Raw genomic sequence first — 24264 nt, 5'->3', positions numbered from 1 at the left:
TAATAATAATAATAATAATAATAATAATAATAATAATAAAAGGAAAAGAAAAATGTCCACCAACAATTTATTTTACACCATTTTCTTTCCTTTCCTTCCATTACTTGTCTTCAACTGGCTTTGACATACTCAAATGACGTTGTGTTCGTTTCTTTTCTTTAAACATATTTATATGTGTTTATATGTGGGACAAGACAACTAACTATACATTTTAAACAATGTGATTGAAAATATATCTTCGGCATAATATATAACATAGAGAACGCACACAACGCAACAAACGACAAAATACAACGCAAAATAAGATCCAATAGCATAAAGAAATCCCATGAAGCGTAAAGCTAACAAACAAACAAAACCAGATTTTCAGGTTTCACTTTAAAATGAGACACAAACCGGACAGACATACAAATAAACATACAAATAAGACAAAACACATACATTTATACATTGTTTTTTTGACTGAGTTAAAATGGTGGCTAAAAGGGAGCAAAATACTAAACACAAATACAACGAACAGAAAACTTGACAATTAAAACGGGGAATACTAATCACCTTAGCCAATAAAAAGTTACGATAGGCGGTGCCATTCAAAACGATAGAGTGAAAATTGTATAAAATGCATGCATTACGCTATGCTTGAGTAATTTCCCTTTCCGAGAGAGGACATAAACAAAGGGAAATTTGTCATATGTGGTAATAATAATTAGGTGAAGATACCATCAACACCATTATAATGGGGCATGCTCAATGCATGCATGTAAGCGCTGAGTATTTCCGTTTTGCAATATTAGCAACCCTTAGCTAAGTTGAGTTTAGAAGCATCCTTATAAAAGGGTGACAGCTTTTTCCTGGGCTCTTGCCTGCATAAATATGTATTATGTATATTATTCATATGTTTATATATCTGTATATTTATGTATTTACAAGAATCTAGACAAACAAATTGGAATTCGCGTTGAAGGCCATATATATATATATATATATGTACTCTACCACTATTGTTGAGTGAGTGCTTTCTGAGAGTAAATGTGGGATGAAAGAAATAAAGAAAAAGAGAGAGAACGAAAGAGAGAGAGAGAGAGCAAGAGAAAGAAAGAAAGAGAGAAAGAGAGAGAGAGAAAAAGAGAAAGAGAGAGAGAGAGAGAGTGAGGGTTGTTGTCTTAATTTATGCCCCCGTAGTGCCGTATAGTCATAGCCGTCGTTTTTAAAGTCTCGGTGATACAGTGACTCAGTTTGAATTGGAATTTCGTTTAAGCAATTGCTACAACACTGAAATTATTTTGATTATTCTAATTCACGATCATATGCCAAATGGCAGTTAACGTTAACAGTGGTCGTGTGTTTATAATTACGGATTAATTATTACGAAGAAAGCAAGAGAGAGATGAAAAAATGGAAAAATATAATAATAATAATAATAATAATAATAATAAAAGATATAAGTGAAACGAACGTAGGTTTATTTCTATTTACCAGTTTCTAAAATGTTCAAATAATTTTCATGTACCCATATATACACACAAAACAGAATAATTCAATAAATGTTCAGTACAGACACAGGCATCGGCAGTCAATTAAAATGTGTTTGCAATAAATTTTAAAAGAAAAAAGGAAAAATTAAATAATTCAGAAAATGTTGGAATTTTATCCAATGCCCACAAATCTAAATCATGGTGCTTCTTTGTACATGCAACAACAAAATCTTGGCGGTGCCCGGTTTTTAGATAATCCAGCTCAACAGCAAATGCCACATAACACCAACAATAACAATATAACTCAATACCCCTCATCAACACAAGTACAACAACAACAACAACAGCAACAACAACAACAACAACAGTACCACCAAATGTTAACTTCACCCCATCATCCAACTGCATGTCCACCTTTAAATAACGCTACATTAGCTACCTGCCCGTTAACTACATTAAATTCCGCTCAAGCCGCACTTAATAGTAATCCAAGTGATGATATTCCGGCTATTATTGGTGTATCAAACAGTAGTAATTGTTTAGCACCATTGCCCAACAATCAAAATTCAAGCGGTAATAATAGTCAAACACCAAATCAAAATCTTTCTGCGATTTTAAATAAAGCGAACAACACAAGCAGCAACAATTTGACAACATGTTCGACTAATAACAGTAATAATAACCATAATCTTATGCTAACGTCTTTAGCTAATGGCAGTAGTAATATCAGCAGTAGCGATAGCAACAATACCAGCATTAATAACAATAATAATGTTAAAAAGCTCGCGCCTCCGATATCATCATTATCCTCTACACCTTCCTCAGTAGCAATAACAGCTCCATCTGCAGCAGCACTGCGCTCCTTAAAAGTTACAGATTGTAACGGACGCACTGGTATGTAACGTTAATCAATTTCTTCTTCTCTGTATATCTGGATGCATACACATATATATATATACATATATATATATATATATATACATATATATGTTTGTGTGTGTTTAATTTTTGATGCTTTTTTTTTTACGTTTAAAAAATTCTTTTATTTAACACCTTAACGTACATATAAAAAAGCACACACAAACACATACCCGGTTTACTTTTCACATCTGTATTTTAGACATTTAACAGACATTACCTTTTATTGGTTTTGTTGTTTATGCTGTTGCCATTTTCTTTGCTGTTATTAAATATTTCACAAAAAAGTTTTCATACAATAAAACAGATTTCCGGTAAAATTTTCACCTTGAGGCTTCATTATGCTTTAGCAAGCGATGATAGCAGCCGCAGGAGCAGCAACAGCAACAGCAACAGCAACACCAGCAGCAGCATTGCAAAACATTAACTATTTTCAGTCTAAAGATTTTGTTGAAATTATTCGAGAGCAAAAAGAAATTAAGGTGTTGGTATGCTTACCTCTAATTTCAACCGACTTGTGTTTTTATTTTTGTTTTTGTTTTTGTTGAAAGCAACTTATCCAATATTATATGGCTTCAAAAGATTTTTTAAATAGTTTAATGAAATTGTTTCGCAGTAAGAACAGTAACACGAAATGATAGGAAGTGTTATCTCGTGAGGCAACAAACATTTCTTAATCTCTTAATGAGACCTTATAAATGAAACATCTTCTTATGAGAATCGATACTAAAGAACCGATTAGTAAAGTATTGATCTAAATCTCAGTCCGCAAGCCAACTACAGTAAGTCATTGTTAAAAAAGCTGACCATCCGAAGACATCTTAAAACCTCAATCTCTCTAGATCGTGTAGGTTGATATCTCTCTGTGATAGATAGGGATTAGGTTAGAGCATCGCAAAAAAGAATATGAAAATAAGGAACTGCCAATACAAGTAAATAATCATCTATTGTTGTGGCGTTCCCCCTAATATTACGTTATTTAGAGCAATGTTCCTGAAGAACACACTTTTAATATAAATGTAAACTTATTTCTTGGAGCTTTGGAAATATTTTGGGATTATTATAACAATTGATATTGAACTGTTGATAGATAATAAAATTCATCTGAAGTCCCCTGAAAAGGAAGGCAAAGAGCTGCAAACAAGTGCTATTCATAAAAGACAAACAGGTAGTAATGGCTATAAAACTGATAGTGAAGTGAAAGAATGGAAGTAAAAAAAGTACATTATTAACAACATTTCTATGACTTTCGAAGCCAAACCTAAACTCAATATTTTCGTCGCTCATTATCCCTCTCTTGCAAAAAAAAAAAATAAATAAATAAATAAAATACAGATTTTACTACTTACTCTTTTATGCGAGTAACTTCGTCTTTTGAGGTTCAATAACAAGAGTAAGTTAATGTGCCTCCTACATCGTCGTGCGACTCCGAAGAATGGCGTATAGATTGCATAAACTTTGCCTCTATTATTTAACGTTTCTTGCAGGCAATTTTTCGATTAATCTGATCTGTAATCGCTCATCTCAAGTAAAGTAATAGAATTGTCATGTGTGGACAACAAAGTGTCTGCCGTCACAGAAATATTTCAAAATGCAGACTTGCACTATGTCCTTCAACCAACCATATTTGAAAATGAATCGCTATAGATTATCTATTTAATACGTTCTTCCGTGAAAGCGCACTTTGCATATTATTTGAACAACAACAAGCCATAGTGCTGATGGGTAATTTTAGCAAAGCAGTCTGAAGCGCATACGCAAACAAATGGCGATGCTATGGTAGTCCATGTCCCACTGTTCCGATCGCAAGAATGAAACAATAGTTCTTTTCTATAGTAAATAAACATTTTGAGGCGTGTCAACCGGTTAAGAAAATGCAAGTCTCCTCGTTGAAAATGTAAGTCTCCCTATATGCAACGTGTATGATTTGAATACCTGATTAAAATTAGGAACTTAATTAAGGAACGACTTAACGAAAATTTAATCGGCTTAGGCTTAGGTCGCATAACACACAAGAGAGCTTTTAGCTATGCTTGATGGTTTTAATATAAAAACTTGATAGAAAGTAAATTCAGCGCCGTCTTTACTTTACTTTAAAGGAATACACGCTTGGTGCAAAAGAAAAAGCGGCAAAAGTAGCTTTAGGCTGTAGGCGTAGATCGAGAATCAGAATTTTTGTGAAAAAGTAACAAAAAAAAATTCATTTCACTTTTTCAAATAACAAGAATCGTTTACATAGCAAGACTACCAATGGATAGCAAGCATACTTGCAGTTTCAAGCAAAAACACGTTACTGTAGCTTCATCGCGATAATCGTTGAATGGACAAGAAACTGCTGGCTATTCGAAAACAGCAAGTGTTTCTGCTAACAAATTAGATGTATATGTGTGTGTGTGTGTGTGTGTTTTTTTTTTTTTTTTTTGTGAGGTGGAAGACCATCAAAAGGCGCCCATTAGGGCAGTGCGAGACTTTAACCCGCTAAAAACCGCCTATCCTATTCCCTACCCTGTGGCACGACCGTTTAGGTATACCTTCACAGGGAGGGTAGCCGTTTAGGCACTACTTAAAAGCCTACGATGACGCTCTTCGTGTCTTTGTTTACGCATAATGTTTGCGGCGAACATTTCTACCGCCTTCCATATTTTGAGGTCAAGCAACATATTTGTCACAAGATTGTCGGGGAGAGGTAACACTCCAATTTCCGTCTGTAGTCTCTGTCGTTCGTTATAGTATTTCGGACAGACAAAGAAAACATGTTCAGCGTCTTCGATGCGCTTACAAACGCTACATAATGGGTCCTGCTCTATTTCAAATCTATTCAGGACCGGGATAGGACCGAATGCAACCATGGCCGCTAAATACCTGGGTCATATAAAAGTCGACCTCACCATGTTGCCTATTCACCCAGGGCCGTAAGTCTGGTATGAGTCGATGCGTCCACTTACCCTTACCCGCTCTGCTCCAGCGCTCCTGCCACTCTTCCAACAAACGCTGTTTTACTCGCTGCTTAGCCGCTTCAGCTGGCAGTCTGTGAAATTCGGCTCTATGCAGACCTTCTTTACCACGCAGATCGATTGGCATCATACCAGCGATAACCAGGGCCGCGTCCTCTGACACCGTCCGATATCCGGTGCACACCCTTAGAGCGCATAGCCTGTATGCTGCTTGTATGTCTCTCGTGTATGACGGGATAGCGAAAGCCTTGTTCCACACAGAAGAGCCGTACATTATTGTCGCCGTTACCACATCTGCGATCAGCTTCCTACTGTCTTGCCTAGGGCCACGCAAGTTTGGCAGTAAGCGCGTCAACGACTTTGCTACCTTCGCTGCCTTTTCGCCCATGTATTGCGCAATGGCGTTTAAACGAGAGTCTGCAGTCTATCATCACTCCTTGGTATTTTATTGCTTCTTGACACTGTACTCTCGTATCGCCGACTTGGATAGTCACTTTCTCAATTTTCTTCGTAGAAGAGATTAATACCGCTTCTGTTTTCTTTTCCGCCAGCTCTAAGTCCAGTAGTCCAGTAGAAGGTTTAGTATATGTGTGTGTATGTGCGTGTGTGTGTGTATACTAATTATGAATTCAACTATAGAATTAGACATTTTCTTGCCCTTTCCTTCCCCACATCGTGTAGCACATAGAGAGTAAAAAAATGCGTTCCTCTTTTTAACTTATGCAGAAAGAACGGCAGGTTCTAATAAGAAATCTTTTAGGATAGGGCAGCGGGGAGCAATGTTTGAACGTGAAATGATAGTTTTATGACCCTGGATGGATTATAGACCTGTTGTAGTAAAAAAACAATAAAAACAATTTATTGTAATTAAAAAACTTGTCTACAAAACGTTTCAAAATTAAAAATAATTTTCTATTCTATTCTTCTATTCTTTATTTTACTCGAATTTTTTTTAACCGATTTTACTAACATTCCAAGTCGATAAGATATAAGCGTAAGATAAGCATCGTTTATTAACAAACGATTGACATTTGTTTGCTCGAGAATTGCATGTTTTCATTCGAACCCTCAGCTATCACACAAAAATCATTGTTTTCAAAACGTCGGCTCAAATTATAGGTGGCTCATGAGAATGGCCGCAGCTTTGCCATTATTTAGTTACATTCAAATTTTATTTACTTATGCTTTGATATATAAAAATACGCTCAATAACGTTCCCGCCTATTATGCAAATAATTTTCCGCCCAAAAAATTGTCGAAAACGGCCTTTTAAGACTTGTGCACTTTATTCATCGTTGGTATGGGAATTAAATATATTTCTTCGCCTGTACTATATAAAAGGCAGATAGTAAGGCAAGCACGACAGACAAGCAGGTTGCATCCATCTGCAAGCGGAGACATAAATGCATAGAAAGCGAGGCAAAACAATCGCAAGTCGTCGATCGGACGGATAGACGAACGCGCAAACGAATGAATCTGTTTTCTAGCTTAATCGTTTAAGAATCTTCCGCCGATCAATGAGAAGCGTGACTTAAAGCGAAATAAAAACACACTTAACAGGATTGTTCGCCGGGTGAGAGCTGCTAAAAGTTCACACCTATTTACAATACGTTGGAGCGATATAATCAACGATAGTGTTGCATGCAACATGGTTAGAAGTAAATTTCATATCCACATTGATATCTTGGGTGGGTGTTGCTTCAGCTTTTTTACTTAACATATTAATCTTGCAAATGCAAAGGTATGTTAATGCACATACATTCATTTATGTCGCTGCATATAAACAATGTTATCTTGAGATGTATGAGTAAACAAAAATTGTTCGTGTGCGAAACAAACCACTTTGTTATTTCTAATTATGCAAAAAATGTTATTTTAATTCCATTTTGAATATATTCTCGTTAATGTTTTAAACGTTTGCTTAAATTGACAATGCATTTCAATTGTTCTCTCCCAAATTATCATTTACTAATATTCTAATTAAATAGATGAAGTGAAGCACAAAGTAAGTGTTGCTATTTATCTATTTTTATATTTTGGATTAAATCAAAATTTCATTCCAAATGACAGAATGTTGCGATGCATATATAAAAAGAAAAAAAAAACAATTCTTTCAACAAAAGTCTATGTCGGTATGATTTTCCTAATTATCCATCGTATTCTCTTCGAGCAATAATGAGTTTCTTATCGAATATTTCCTCTATATCTAGAATAATTGCCAAATTGACGGAAAAAACCTATAGGTGGCGATTTTCGCACCGTAGGAAAGCCAGATTAAATAGAAACGTGCAAAACCTTCATTGCTGTTACAGTTACTATCCGCGATAACCGAGAAACGTTTTTTTTTTTTTTGCCATTCGTTGCATAACATTCAGAGCCCATATTGGAGATTTGATAGATTATATATTCGATCAAAGGCAGTCTGGGGATCAACTTACCTACGTCTGTGTTATTGACAATCTTAAACTCGAAATAGTTGAAACATAGGAAAACTGCAGGATGTGACTTATATCCTTGGGCTGATCAATTCGAAAAATAGCCCTTAGTTGCTTGAGAAGAGTTCTCTATTGATGAAAATAGCAAGATTCTTTATCAGTAAGAGAATTTCTTCATCGGACGGTACGATCATTCATGTGATTGAAATCGTATGCAGGAACTTATTACGAGAAAAAGCCGGCGTCAAAACTGCCTTCATGTAGAAAAATTGCAGTCAGGTAGTATATGTATATTGGTCAAATTTTTTTTTGGTCTCGAATTTTTTCCCTGGAATTTTGAAGCTTTTCTCAAGAGATCCGAGAAGACTTCCTGTATCAAATGAATCCTTGCTAGTAAGTCAAATGTTGTTTTCAACAACAATAATCCATTAACAGATGCCTTTAGAAACCGTTTAAGTTCATTTAAAAGTTTTTTTTTGAAGAGAAACCACTTAGCGTAGTTGCATAGAAACGAGCCTAAGAGCGAATGGGAAAGAGCCAGTCCTCCTGTCACGAAATGAATAGTTTGGAACAAGGTTTTTTCGCATTGACTTTGGATTCCGTTATAGAAGTTTTCTTGTCTTTTTCTCCTTCACTATGCAACGTGTAAAGTGAAGAGCATGCGGTTCTCTCAGGTTCAACAGATCCGCTCATGCTGTAAAGGGGGAGAAGGAGAAAAATTTTTTATAAGTTGAAAAAAATGCTTGTAAAAAACTGTACACTTTTCTCGAATCACGATTTTTCAAAACGTTCAACAGCATTCCTCATTTATTATAAGTAACTAAGAAGAAATATCTAGAATATTTTCGATAGGTTAATTTAGATATTTTTTTTGTTAATAACAGATCTTTTTGTTTTTTTTTTTTTGGCTAAAAATAATAGAAATTTTCAATCGTCAAATCCCATTTTTAAAAAATCTTACATAAGCGTTTTTTTTCTTTTCTTTATATATATATTTTTTTTTTTTTAAGTTTTCGTATATTATTTTCATATGCATATTTAATTAATGCTTAAATACATAATTGATAACCTCTTCGAATATTATTATTCTATTACCTTTCACTTCATTTCCATAACATATTGTCAAAAATTGGCTTTTTCAAAGACTGTTACAGCGACTTGCGTCTTAAGTCCAAACCATTTGAAAAATAATTTAACTGCAAACTAATTTAAATTTGTATTTGTTATTAACGGTAAGCATACCGAGGCTTCACATTCCGTTTTCGCCCTAATGGAGTTTTTCTTTTACGCATTTAAAAACACTCACATATGAATATGTGGAAATAAGCCAACACATAAAACTCTACTAATGTGTCCCACTTTACAATCACAATTAACGAGTGAAGAAAATATAGTTCATTTTTAATAAACCGGGATAAGGGATCACAGTTATAAATAACTACTTTCCCAGATGTGAAATCATTTTTTGTCAGTGTAGCCCCGGAGCTATTCAAACCCAAGATATGGATGGCGATTGTTCTTTAGAAAGAGATTACTATGCTCACTGGTGCCAAGCATGTAAAACTTAAAATTGAATGGCACTGCATGGCTCAGCTTTTGCTTGACAACCATCACTGGGGTTCCTTCAATGAATTTCTAAGCAAGTAAAAAATTGAAAATTGATTGTTTTAAAAGCTATTGAAAATATGATAAGTGACAAAAGTAAGCTTAACATTACACCTACCCAATACATCATTTTGATCCCTTTTTAATTTTCAGTCTTTTAAAGAAAACACTCACATCAGTAGTAATATTCCAAAATATTTTGGTGAGTTTTACTTACTGTGAAAACACCTTCGAATATCTATCTATAAGCAAATGGTTTCTGCTTGATCTAGGCTTCGATATACCGATAACATGTACACATATTTCTATCAAAGGGGATGATTTTGATCCGTTTTTTGGGAAATTGCCATAGGAAAAAAAATCACGATAAGAATTTGAAATTTGGCAGGTACGTTCCGCGATCAATTAAGAATCCAAAATTAGAAAATGATTGCGACGTGTTTACATACACGGCCACTATAGCTTAGAAACTGAGACAAGCTCGATGGACACGCACAATTTTTAATATTTTTGTGTAAAACCCTCAAATCCCGGTAAAGCCTGTTACCCAAATATTCACCACAAGCATTTACATGTTCGATCGAAAAATGGTCCTGATCAGTTTAATTTAATACGTTCGCAAATAACGATTTCGCAAAAAATAGGATCAAGATGATCTAGCGAGAGGTAGCGAGAGATATACACAAAACGTCCATAGTTCTAGAGATAATTATGTAGAAATGTAAAATTCAATAGCTTAATTTGAAAGCTCTCGGCTGAACCCATATCAAAAATGAACTAAATTCGTCTCTGGGCGAATTTTTATAGTATTGGACTAAAATGCTGAATGGCCGTACGAACTGCGAAGTTGAACATGAAGATATTGCACCAGTTCATACATCTGTTCTCGCAATGGCTTAATATCGAACAGTTAAAGTGCAAATTGCTTTCTCGTGCACCCTATTGGACACATTTAGCCACACGAACCATATTCCCTTCGTAAACTTTGATAAGCGGTCTCAATGATCTTCGAAGATTTTCCAGCAAAGAAGATATGGAATCTGTAGTTGATGGCTATTTTGAGGGGCTCAGTGTTTGTCAATATAAACAGAATATCAACAAGCTAAATGCTAATATTACTGATACAAGTGTATCGTCAATGGGTGAAAGGAAATTAAGTAGATATAGAGATATTTGTTTGTGTGTTTTCTTTGTTAGATCGTGTATCCTCGTACTTTTTGCTAGATGATGCCATCAGTCGAATCATCTTGACTTTCAGCGCTTCACAACAGTCTTATTCTCCTTTGTCCTTCACACGTGTCTTCACTTCATCTCTATCTCCTTAATAGATATTTGAGGATTCGCAAGCATCAGCATCGCGAAGGGAGTCATTTATATTATTCACTCCATTCAAAGTGCCAGGTAATCAATCATGCTTCAACTTGAAAACGTAAGATGTGTTACAAACACAAATCTCTTGTGTGCAAGTGAATGATTCAGCAGCGTAATTCCAGCGTAATCATTCCTATTTACAAGCTTTCATAATAATAAAGTGGACTTGGAAATTTACCGAAGAGTTGAGCTGCGATCTTGTGCCAAAAATTTATCGCTAAAATATAAAAAAGATTAAAGTATTATAAGTAAAGAAAGATGTTTTGCATCTGAATTATAATAAAAGATGAAAAGTCTGAATGATGATGTCATGTAAAAAACTTTTTCCAAAACTTCAAAAATGACTATTTATGCCAATTATAGTACGTTTAGTGTTAAGCAATATGTAGGTGTAGTCTTCAGATTCGAAAATCCGTGAAAAACGATTTTTTTAAAGATAGCTTCCTTTGCTAGCTCTTCGGTGGTAAAAATAAAAAGTCATTTTGTTTACCTAAAAATCGCACCGAAACAGCTTATTAGATCGCACAACTACTATTTCCAAGTCATTCCTATTACAAATGAAGGCTTAGTCTGCAAAGCAGAATATTTTCCTAAAAATTATGAATGGAATGCGAAGATGGAATAACTGTCGATTCAAACTGACGAACGAAGCAAATAAAAGAACTTTTGTTTTGCTTAAGACAGCAACGCTCCTGGACGCTCATTACATATATTTTTGCATTGGCGAAATTCTTTGGAAGTTCACTGCCTATCTCATTAACGGACACATTAGTATTAATTGGTGTTAATGGCTTCGCATCACCGTCCCTTCGCAACACAACACTGTAAAAAGCGTAGAAACATTCTTACACAGCCGGCGTATAAAAAGTTCAGCGTCAATCTCTGACCATATTACGCAATCAAATCCATTGCCTTTTTCTTTTTCCCTTACTTTTAACGAAGTTCAAAACATTTTTTTTTTTAATTTCTTTTTAGAAAACTTTATACTGCTTTGACCTTTAATGAATTTGCGAAAGCGTTTTTTTCGCGGAAATTTTATAAATTTTCTCTTGGTGATGTTGCGAACGTGTTTTATTAAAACTACCTAAATAAAATTACTTTAATTTTGACTTAATAATTGATTATCTATTAAGTAAAATTATGTTTAAACAAGACTACGAAAAATAAGTAAGAAAATTATATTCGCATGCGAACGAATCTTTTATACCCATCATCGTTATCCTATAGAAAATTGAAACCAAGGAAAAATATAAATTTGAACTCCATAATATTGCGTGGGAGTGGCTGTTCATCTGTTGTAGTTTATGAGCAACGATCAAAAAATACGGAAAGCAAAGATGTTCTCAGTTTTGGCTGTATAGACATATGCGCGTTATAAGCCCTTCTTTTGCAAATTTATAGGCGACATATCCTTCTTCACGAACGTGAAAATTTGTAACACAGATATTACACAGGTGCGCAGACAGACAGACGGATGGACAGATGGACATCTTTAGGTGAATTCCAAATTTAAAATTTGCCAAAAATTTATACACTTTATGGTGTTTTTGAAGCTTGTTTCTGCACCTTACAAAGGTATTGAAAAAACAATTTAATTTTGATACCCTGTAATATTGGGTAGGCGTGGTTAACTTTTTACATTTTTCTACAGGTCTTGCATCGCCCGTAGAATATACGTTCAAATCTTTATGCTTTTATCTCTTATAATATGTAAGTAATGACCAAACAAAACCATTTTTTTTATTGCTTTTGAAAAATCGAGATGTTTTGCAGGTTACTTGGTCCTGTGGGCGCGTCCTCTGACCAATTTGGCACATTTTCAATGCCAGGCTGCAAGTAAAAACTTCGAAAGTTTCTGCCAGACGATAGTCTCATTTGTGCGGCCAGGAGAATGCTTACAAGAGATATTACACAAATGGACAGAGACACGGACGGACAGACGAACATGCTTAAATCGATTTAGAATTTAATATTCACCAAAAGTATATATACTTTGTGGGTGCTGTGAAGTTTCCTTCTATGCGTTGCGAAAGTATTGATAAAATAAATATACCCCTCATCCTTCGGTGATGGGCATAACAAAGTCCCAAAAAAACCACCATACGCCTTATTGTTATACCACATAGAAACAACAATCTTAGGAATTTTTCTCTGTATAACGAATTTCCTCTCATGCTTTGTTTATCCTCTTCTTTCTTTTCCTACAATATTGCCTATGTATTTGAACTGCATATTTTATAAACGAAAAAATGTATAGAAAAACAAGTAAGAAAATTATGTTCGGTCGTGACCGAATCTTTTATACGCATCATCGTGATCCTAAAACAAAGGAAAGGAAGTAAATTTTCATACTCTATAGTGTTAGGTGGGCGCGGTCGAATTTTTCTATTTTTACAACAAGAATGGAAAGTGGAAATTTACATGGTGAACGTGTTTTATTCTATGAATAAGAAGCAAAGAAGACGGAAAACATAGATGTTCACAGTTGTTGTTAGAAAGACGTGGGCTCTTTAAAAAGTTTCGAAAGTTTTCATATCCTTCTGCAAAGTTTGTCAGCGCTATCTTCATTTTTAAGAATGAGAGAACGTTCACTACAGATACTGCATAGTTGGGTAGATAGATACATGGGCAGGTAAGTAGACGCACATGCTTAAGTGCATTTAAGTCTTGCTTCTGTGCGCCATAAAAGTTTTGAGAAAATAATGAATTTAAGACGCACTATATAATTAAATAGGTGTCGCCAATTTTTCCCATATTTGTAAAGCATTACCCATACAATATATGGGCGAATTTTTATAAATTTATCTAATGCAGTTGATGAGTGAAGATAATAAAAACAAAAATTTTTACTCCTTTTGAAAAGGGAAAAACCGAAGTGTTTTCAGTTTACATAGTACTATAGGCGTATCTTTCGACCGCTTGCTCCCGTTTTCAATATCAAGCTGCATGTAAAAACTTCCAATATTTCTGCCAAACTTGAAATCGATAGCTTCATTTTTGGGGCCAGGAGAATGCTTACAACACACATTACATAGACGGACGGACGGACGGACGGACGTGGTTAATTTTAGATTTCGAATTTAATGCTTATCAAGAACATATATATTTTATGGGGTCTCTGGTGGTTCCTTCGGGACGTTGCAAACGTTTCGGCAAAATGAATATACCCCTCATCCTTCATGATGGGTATAAAAACAACCATGTAATGTTCAGTTCTTGCCTTCTTTTGAACTCCTGTTTGCACATACATGAAGAGCAACATACAAAAAACCCAACATAATTCGTATATAGAAATATATACGCAAAGTGTAGCAAGTCAAAATCTTTACAAACATATAAACAAATATCTGTCTCTATATTTACATATTTATGCAAACAAATATGTGCGTGCATCGATCAGTTAGATTAGATTTTGTTCTATTTTCTACTTCTTTTTTTTGTTTTATTTTTTAAACGATACGAATGCTTTAAAGCTATTAGGTACGGGAGCAGGCAATTTAATTTTTATTTAAGACAACCTTGGATTCCAACAAGCTTTTGTTGTTGACGACGAACAGTAGAAAAGCCTTTTAGTTCTTTTTATATTATTATTATTATTAGTTTAATGCTAACTAAATAAAGGGAAAATTACATTTTTATTTTTTCTATAAAGGATATTGTATCGATATAGTATCAGCGATTATGCCAAAGATATGATATACCTTAAGTAAAACTCTCGATGAAAGATCACAAAGTCAACTTTGTAAACAGACATATAGTTTATTTAGCTCCAAATGTTCAGCTGTCCTGCGTTCAAATTGTGCTCGAATGCAGTTAAATACTACTAATGTCACAAATTGATCCAACAATCGTAAATGAAAAGCTCATATACAACGATGGACACATACATACCATAGACTTAAATCAAACGCTTAATAAGAATTTTTTTAATAATTAAGGAATTTTTTTATTTAAAGTTGGTTAACAAGCTCATTTAGCACTACACTATATACAATCGTATAGAACATATTCGACAAAGACTTTACTGTTCATTTTTTGTCTTTGCTTGGTTTGCCGCCTTACGAACGCAGTTAGTCCCATCGAAATAGTGAAAGGGAAACAATATGTTTTGTATGTATTCATAATCGCATATGTACTATATAATGATGGAATTTTTAAGTGACATGCTCTCCGGTTTTCACATCCCTTCACATTCAAATGTATTTTAGAATGAACATATATGTATGTGCACTTTTTATCTATATATATAATATATATATATATATATATATATATATATACGTATCTCTTAAAATATCTTTCGCTTTATAATTATGATAAAGTATATTTTAACGTGTCCTTCACATGTAAATGACTTCATTTGATTTAGCGTCGTTACGAAAGCTCTTTATAGCCATCGCCAAAAGTGATGAGAGGCATATTCATTTTGTCAAAACGTTTGCATCGCTCAGAAGGAAACATCAAACCACCACCACCACAAAGTGTAAATATTCTCGATCGTCGTCAAATTCTAAATCGATTTATGCATGTCCGTCTGTCCGTCTGCATAATGTCTGTTATAGAAATTCTTCTGGCCGCAAAAATGAAGTTATCAACTGGAAATTTGGTAGAAACGATGGAAGTTCCTGTACGCATGTTGACACAGCACCACATTACCTGAGAATACCTTTGTTTTTCAAAGAAAATAAAATATTGGTTTTGTTTTGCTCATTATTTATAATAAAAAGTTAATTTTTTTTTTTGCAATACCTTTATGAGACACAGAAACAAGCTACAAAAACCCCACAAAGTGTATTAATACTTGGTCAGTTTCAAATTTTAAATGCACCGAAACATGTCTGTCCGTTCTTCGTGTCCGTACATCTGCCGGTTTGCGCACCTATGCAGTATCTGTGATAAACATTCTTCCGTTAGTAAGAATGTAGATATCACCCACAAATTTGATGTAAACTTTTCGAAGGATATCCCTACCACGCCTACAACACCCACACGCATATACGGTAAAAACTTTTGTTTTGAAAATACAAAAAAATCGTTTAAGCCCACTCCATATTATGGAGCATGAAAATTTAATTTTTTTTTTTTATTTTTATTGTCCTTTTTGGGCTAACGGTGATGCGTATAAAAGATTCGATCTCGCCCGAATATAACTTTTTTACCTGTTTTATTTTAATTCGTTCTAAACAATTCTATTTTTACACCTGACCCTTTTAACAAAATAATTCTTAATTAATTGCCATTGGCATCAAACCTTTGCAAGTTTAAGTGTTCGCTAAATTTATTTTATCGAAGTCGAGTCATTTGATTGAATATATTACATTGCTCAGCGATTAACGATGTATGAGAAAAAAAAAATTTAGTATATAGCGTTTGTTTTGTGTCCGTTACCGCAATTTATTGATCTATGAAATTTGTATTCCAAAAACACCATAGAACGCATATATGTAACAAAAATATTTGATCACTGTAGAATTGTGAACTGTTTTTCCGATATTCGCTTGGCGCTTTTTGCAAAAATTAAGATAGCAATCTAAAGAGTGAAAATTAAAAACACTATTTCAAAGTCTACAATGACCAATGTCTAATGCATTCTTCCTCTCTCTCTCTCTCTCTTTTGTTTTAATTATAGATGTAATTAATAATTGATATAATTAATGTTTGCATAGATAACCTGAATTGGGTCAAATAAGTAAAATATAATCAATGAAGAGAGCCTATTATCACTTAGTTTCCCCTTTTCCTTATCGTTCCATTCCGCGCTATTTTAACCACTATTACCCTATTATCGTAATAAATTCTTATCACCGCAATAACCAAAGCTAAGAGTTAGTTAGAGTTAGTTAATAAAGAGATGAGTATGTAAATGTTAAGTAAATTAACATTTCATTTGTTGATGATATCTACTCGTAGATATATATATATATACAGTATACGGAATTATCAATAGACAATATCAACTACGGAAATATTATATGCAAAACGGGGGTAATTATAGACCGGATTTTAAGTGTAGTTTTTCATTGTTTACGTAAAGATTGGATCGTTTTGGAACGTAATACGTAGCTGTTATCATAAGCGTGAAAAAATGTAAATATATTCCGTAAGATTTATACTCTCAGCTCGATTATTACTACATTGATCTGTCTATTCGGCTATCTGATCATCCAATTTCCTGCACGCACTTGCACCCGTTTAATTGGTAATTCGATCGACTGTCAGATTGTTTATTAAAAAAAATGAAAATTTCATATTCATTAATAAGAGAAGAAGAACAGAGCAAGCAATTAACTCTAAAATATTTATGATAATCATAGAAATTTTTTTTTTTTGCAAAAAATGTTCAGATTTACTCGACTGACCACAGAACGAGACTATATGGGCTATATGTGATAGATATTTAAAATTTTCTATAGGGCATAAACAATATTGTCCTAATTGTGGAATCAATGAATTTCTTTGCTGGCTCAGTATTTAACTGATTATAACGATTGATCTGATGGGGATCTGATTTAAGATTTAAAAATGCTCTAAAGTCTTTATTGAACAAAATATTGGCAGGCCATGAACATGAAGCACGTTTACCGATTTTTTAAGTAACTTGGTTGTCCTAATTGGATAGCCCACCCGTCATTTTAATAAGGTTACACCGTTCGATCTATTTTACCATAAGTTGTTGCAATCACTTTCGCCACAACTCAGTAATTCAGTCATATGTATATATATTCATAATAAATAAAGATAAAGAATAAAAAGTTGTTAATAAAGTTTGCAAATATTATCTTGTGTGATTTTTTTTTTGGATCAAACACAAATAATTTGTATTTTAATATAACAAATGCATAGAGGTTTATAAATTTTTACACAAGATTTGTGCCTTTTTAGGGAGGTAAGTGAGATTAGTGCATTTTTGGGTTACATTAAATCCTTTGTTCGATTTGTAAAGCATTAGTTGCGCATTTAATGCAATTTCGGCATTATGACGACACTGTAAGAATGCTTTCGCATATCTATGACGACCTTTGGTTGGAAAGAAATTCCCCACTTTTCTACATATACTATATATATTCACTTTTTCCAAGGGTTATCATTAAGTTAGCAAAGTAGATTAATTGCCAAAATTATTCTTGCGAACGCAAGTGCTTGAGGTAGGATGATATCCAGATATATTATTCGGGGCTTGTCATCTTTAGCGTCTGTACAAGAATCCGGATTTGAAATTTAACATTAAAATAATAAAGATTCGTCTTCAGCCGTACGTAGTTGTTTTTCTTTTTGCTTTCTAAATTTGAATTTGAAAGTAAAGTGCAACAAAATATTGGCTTTGTCTGCGCCGTTCTATTGTGCAATCAAACGAACAATAAACGATAAAGCTTTTATGTTAGGATTCTATTATATTTACTGAATTTTATTCTTTCGCCTGGTATTTGTGCTCTCGCAAACACTGCTCAAATTCCATTTTATGATTTACTATGCGCATCAATATGGAAACGGTCTTTTAAGTTTTTCATTTTCATTTTCATTTTTATTTTCATTTTTATTTTCATTTTACTTTTTCCTACATTTTCTATAAAATACATCGGAGTTGGTTATGTGAGAATATCATAATTTTTATTGCGGCACTTGTTACTTTGTTCGAAAATGTTAAATGAAACAGAAACATAAATCAAAATCCAACCGCGCTCTTGAGCTCGTATTTTATCGTTAAGGCTCTAACGCCAGAGTTAGAGGCAGAGCGTTTTGTGCTATTTTTTTTTCTCTTCGCAAACAAACTTTTATACACCCTTCTTAAGGAGAGACAGTATATTTTTTCTGCGAATTCTTTTACAACCGTCGAAAAAATCATTAAACTTCAGAACTGTAATTCAGGACTGTAATTATTCTTGATCAGTGTACGATTTTTTTGAGTCAATTTAATCACAATTTCGCTCTTCTTATATGAGTTGTGGCGAGTTTTTGAATCGACAAATCTTTAGATATTAATTGATATTATTGATCACAAGAGCTCGATGGATGGACTATGGACTGACATATTCGTAGGGGTTTTGGTATTCGCAAAGCAAAAAAAAAAAAAAAAAGTCAGTTTTAAAGCAATTGTGTATTTTTCGTCATGAAAATCGCCTGAAGCGCGTAACTTTAATCCCCTAAAAATATCGCAAACATAGATCGGTCTGTCTGTACTTGAGCATATTAAGCGATTGCTTAATGGGAATAAATTAAGTATACGAGCTTTTTAATATTATAGCTAACTGGAATTTTAACGCAAAGTTTATTTTTCAATTATTTCGACATTGTAAGTGTCGTGTAAGTAAGGCAAACGAATTACATATATTTTAAAATACAAAATTTGGTGTACATACTCAACAGAATCAACTCGGAATCTTTTGCTTTTAATCGAAAATACATATTTTTTTGTTTATATCTTATCATTTCTTGGATCCCTTGGCAACCGGAGTAATATAGTTTCGAATTGACTATAAAGGTAGACCAAATGTAAAATAATCAAAATTTCACGATCGCTCTGTATAAATCTCTTGGCATATAATTATTAAGACGAACACGACCAAATTGTTTTCACGAACGCATTTTTTAGTTTAGGCGAAGCATATTAATAATTCGGTTAGAGCCACTTCAGTTCCTGTTTGCCCTTATGAGATATATTTAATGTTCACAAAACTGTAAATGCGTTCAATACTAAAGCAGGAATTACTGTAAGTGTATAATAACACAAATGGATGAAGGTACAATATATGTCTATGCATAAACGCTTTCATTGAATTTGCGATAATTTTTTAAGAGACCACATTTTGCATTCCCATAAACGAGTCTTCTCTTCTATATTCTGCACCGTTTCTGGTAGAGAGTATATTAAGCCTAAGCCCGGATCTAGGTGGCATTCAGAAGAGTTTAGGCATACCATTTACTCAATCGATCGAAATCGATTCGAAATCGTTTTCTAAACTCTGTCCGTCTGCACTTATGCACAATTCGCAAATTATATATCTTTTATCATTTAACAAAACTTGGTATAGTGTACTAATGTGTTTTGAGAGGAATTTATTAAAAATGCTTTGATTTGCTTCCCGTAAAACGACTTTTTTAAATACAAATAGCATACTGTAGGTATATTTTCAGAAACCCCTTCTCATATAAGATACTTATGAAAAGAAAGCCTTTGTATAGCAACAACATCTCATTTTTAATAGCTTACGCCCAATAATAATAATAAGATCTTTGAGAAGAAAATAAGTTTTGCTAAATTTAAGCAGTAAAACTCACTGTAAGAAATTCTTACAATCACTTAGTTCTTGCCTATGATGCAGCAATGGAAGCTAGCACTAAACCGGCGAGCGTACTCCTGGATTGTTTATGCAATAATGCTTGTAATCTTTTTTTGTCATTAAATTTTTTAAACTTGTTTTTACCAAAGAAATTTACAATATGCGCGCACTGATACAAATTTTATATATGTATCCATACATATATACACACATTTGATTCATGCGTTTTCAATTGTTTTCTTAAACCGTTATGTTGCTATCGGTAGCAGCTCCTCCTCAACTAACATCCCACTTTATTTATAAATGTCTTCAAGCTGTAAGGTGCTAGTAATTGATGAAGTAAGAAAAATAAGTTCAATACAAATTATTAATAGAAGAAGAAGACGAAAAATGATGTTTAGTTTGATTCGAATCCCATGTTATCTCTTATGTTATCGCACGAATACGAACACGAACCGAATGAGCCAATAAATTCGAAATTTTATGCTTTCAAACGGTGTCATACCAATCCAGCCATTTTAGTCCAGATGCGAGGAAATTACGTTGGCTTTTCATATTCTATGGGCAAACTATTACTTACAGGTTCCAAATTTAACGCTTATTATAAGTTTATGTAAAACTTCCATAGTCCATTTTCAAATTGCGATTATTAGACGATAGATATAAAAAATATATGAAATGGATCTTAGCCGTGATGTGTATATATATTCATGTCCATGTGTTCGTCCGTCCATCTGTCTCTCTCTCTCTCTCTCTGCGTAATTGTATAGTATTGGTGGTAAACATTCTCATTCTCCCGTTACTGAGAATGAAGATATCGCCTACAAATTTGCAAAAGAATTTAGGATTGACTTGAACTTTTTGCAAGGAGACACACAGCGAAGCGATTAAAATTTTTATTTTGAAAATAGAAAAAATCAGCCGCGCCCACTCCAAATGTTTTAACAAAAGTATCTCACATTTTAAAATGAGGACAACTATATGGATTTGGACAACTTATGAGATTTTGCTACCTTTTCTTATTCCGAAACTGGGAACCGTATTAGCATGTGTCCGTTTCGTACTAAGGCTTTACGAAAATAATTATATTAAAGAGCATTAGCATAGAGATTATTATTATTACGCAATCGTATACGAGACTCGTTTAAATAAATAGCAAAGTCAAACGGGCCGCATTGTGTTTCGTGTTATGGGGAAGCAATATCTTGCCGAACAACAAAAATATTGAAAAGTAACTAAGAATACGATTCTTCAATCATTTCTTATATTCGTATTTATGTTTTGTGATTTTTCAGAAGTCGATCAAATTAAATGTGAAAAGAATTTTGAAGTCTGCGAAGGTTGCGGTCAGAAAATTCACGATCGATATTTAATGAATGTTGGCCATACAAATTGGCATGAAAGTTGCTTGGCCTGTTGCTATTGCGGTATGCAATTGCGGCAAACGTGTTACGTGCGCAACTCAAAATTGTACTGTAAAATGGATTATGACAGGTAAGTGAAATTGTAGCATGAAAATAATAATTGTAATAAAAAGATATTTAAAAAATTTTGTTTTGAAAATTACTTTATTAGATTTTAATTTTATAATCAGAGAATGTTGAGTACGCTTGTTTTTGCTAACAATTACGGAACCGAGTTATCTATTTATGTTGAGATCAGGCTATATATGAGTCTAGATCCCATCTTTCCTAAGTTTATTAAAATCTAAAATTATTTGAATCTCTTACTCAACCTTAAATAGGGTTAAATAGATCTTAGCTCTCAAACTCTCAAGCAAAGATAGTTCAAAACATTTAATAATAACACAACATTAAGGACACTTAATCCAAACGATCGACTAAGACGCCTACACTCTTTTATATTGTTGAGGCAAACATTTTCAAGTATTAATGCTTCTCAACCTATATAGTTTTTGTTTGGCTTTCTTTATAAAAGGTTCGCAATGAGGAATCCTGTATCGACGGTTTTTAGGCGATCATAGGACGCAGACGTTGCTTTTTTCCTTTAATCATTTATTTATTCATTTTTTAACATTTTTTTTTTTTTTTGACAAATCATTGCTACTATCTCTTGAATAAACTTTTTAAGTGGGCTTGTTTGTATAATTGACCCTAATTTCCTTTAAATTTAAGTTTATATCTAAGTTAAGTAGATGTTCTTAATTTATTTTTCAGACTTTTTGGCTTTAAGTGCGCTGCCTGCTGTCATCCTATCTTAGCGCACGATATGGTTATGCGGCCGTTACCTACTTTAATATTTCATTTATCTTGTTTTGTTTGTTTCGCCTGTCGTTTGCCGCTGCAGAAAGGCGAACAATTTTTGCTACGTGATGGTCAGATTCTTTGTTTTCGTCATGACTTGGAGAAAGAATTGTTTTTTGCTGCTCACAACTGCGGTTATCTAGGCTTAGACGATGACGATATGTTGAGGCCACGCGACGGTCGGCGAGGGCCAAAACGGCCGCGAACTATACTAACTTCACAGCAAAGAAAGCAATTCAAAGCTTCATTTGAACAGTCACCGAAGCCTTGTCGCAAAGTACGCGAGGCGTTGGCCAAAGATACCGGTCTATCCGTACGAGTGGTGCAGGTATGGTTTCAAAATCAACGCGCGAAAATGAAAAAAATTCAACGTAAAACCAAGAATAATAACAACAACGGTGGCGGCGGTAATAACAATAGTCAACGAACGGAAGACAAGGACAAGGAAAAACTAGATAAAGATGAAATTAAGCAAGAAATTGGTTGCACAGGTCTAAATGAAAATCTGTACTTGAGCTTAGATGGTAGCAATTACGTCAGTCAACCTTTAAATCCAAATATACCTTTCTCTCCAGACGGTAAGAAAATGAGTAAATTGATTAAAAAATCGAATTTTTATTTTCAACGCATACATTTCTATATATATAGATTATCCTGCCAATTCCAATGACAGCTTCTGTAGTTCCGACTTATCTTTAGATGGTAGCAATTTTGATAATTTGGACGATGACACTGACTCATTGTCACTTAACAATTTGGAACTGCGATCGACTGGTTCGTCAGGACATCATAACCAACATCACCATCACAGTCATCCGCACGATATGTTGGCCAATTTAAATAACAGCCTAACGAATCCCATCGATAAATTGTATCTTATGCAAAATTCCTACTTTCAGGGAGGATCCTAAAAAAACGTTAAGCTCTTGCTCTTTTCAAATATTCACGAATTTATTAGCATTATTTAAAGATAAAACAGCTATGGGTGCTATGTTCGGTTTTGATCGAATCTTTTAATATCCATCACCGCTATGATAGCTATTCAAAACACATTTTGTTAAAAAAAACACACAAATTTATATAACAGAATATCTTGATTGCATGAACATCTGGGGAGAGAAACCAACTTAACATATACAATGAAAATAAGGGCGAAACATATTAACGTATATTGCATGCATTATATGAAAAAAAGTATTCAATAGAGTAAAAACTTATATAATGCTATATAGTGTTCATCGGGTCGGCGCTTTTCCATTTGCCTTTTTGTGTAACCTTTATTTAAATTACTTTTATTTTCAAGCAAATTTGCAAATTCAGTTTCCCAATCAACCGTGAAAATTCCGCTAATTCCCTTCTTTTTTTTTAATACCCATCACCGAAGGATGAGGAGTATTTTCGATAGAAGGACACGCCGACAGTATAACGTAAACTGAGGGCACGTCTGCGGTCCAAGCTGCAGCAGATAAATTTACAAAAATTCCATGGGATACTTAACTAGATAGTGTGTCATGAATTCATTATTTTATTTCAAAACTTTCATGACCTAAAGAAGGAAAGTTCAAAACCCCCTAATATAGAGTATATTGGCAAATTCTTGGCCAATTTCGAATTCGGAAATATGTACGTTCCTAGTCCTTGCGTCCATGTGTCTATCAGCGCAACTGTGTAGTCTCTGTGGTGAAGTTTCTTTCTTTCATTCTCAAAAATGAAAATATCGCTTATACCTAAACTTTTCATAGAGCAAATGTCTTTGTCTAGGTGTGAAACTGTGAATGCCTTTGTTTTTCGTGTTCTTTGCTTGTTATTCATAGAGTACAACACACATTCGCCATATAAATTTCCACTATCCATTCTTGTTGTAAAAATACAAAAACTCGACCGCGCCCATCCAGTATTATGAAATATGAAAAATTAGTTCTTTTCGTTTTTTTTTTTTTTTTTTTTTTTTTTTTTTTTTTTTT

The 24264-nt window shown here is 33.7% G+C and overlaps 1 protein-coding gene across 1 annotated transcript; it reads left to right on the top strand.

Annotated features, from left to right (window-relative positions):
- The first annotated feature begins 1636 nt into the window (after positions 1-1636).
- LOC119632229 (LIM homeobox transcription factor 1-beta) lies at positions 1637-23211 on the top strand. Its single transcript, XM_038025036.1, has 4 exons — positions 1637-2369; positions 21332-21530; positions 22214-22878; positions 22949-23211. Exons 1-4 carry the CDS (start codon positions 1637-1639, stop codon positions 23209-23211), a joined length of 1860 nt encoding a protein of 619 aa, XP_037880964.1.
- Positions 23212-24264: the final 1053 nt, after the last annotated feature.

The sequence above is a fragment of the Glossina fuscipes genome, unplaced genomic scaffold (assembly GCF_014805625.2).
Source record: "Glossina fuscipes isolate IAEA_lab_2018 unplaced genomic scaffold, Yale_Gfus_2 1, whole genome shotgun sequence".
Classification (NCBI taxonomy): Eukaryota; Metazoa; Arthropoda; class Insecta; order Diptera; family Glossinidae; genus Glossina; species Glossina fuscipes.
The sequence above is the reverse complement of the archived record's forward strand: the minus strand, read 5'-3'. Positions and strand labels throughout refer to the sequence as shown.

Coding starts and splice junctions, on each gene's coding strand:
- LOC119632229 (XM_038025036.1), top strand. CDS start 1,637: ATGTTGGAATTTTATCCAATGCCCACAAATCTAAATCATGGTGCTTCT. Junction 21,531..22,213: donor TGTAAAATGGATTATGACAG/GTAAGTGAAATT, acceptor TTTATTTTTCAG/ACTTTTTGGCTTTAAGTGCG. Junction 22,879..22,948: donor TATACCTTTCTCTCCAGACG/GTAAGAAAATGA, acceptor CTATATATATAG/ATTATCCTGCCAATTCCAAT.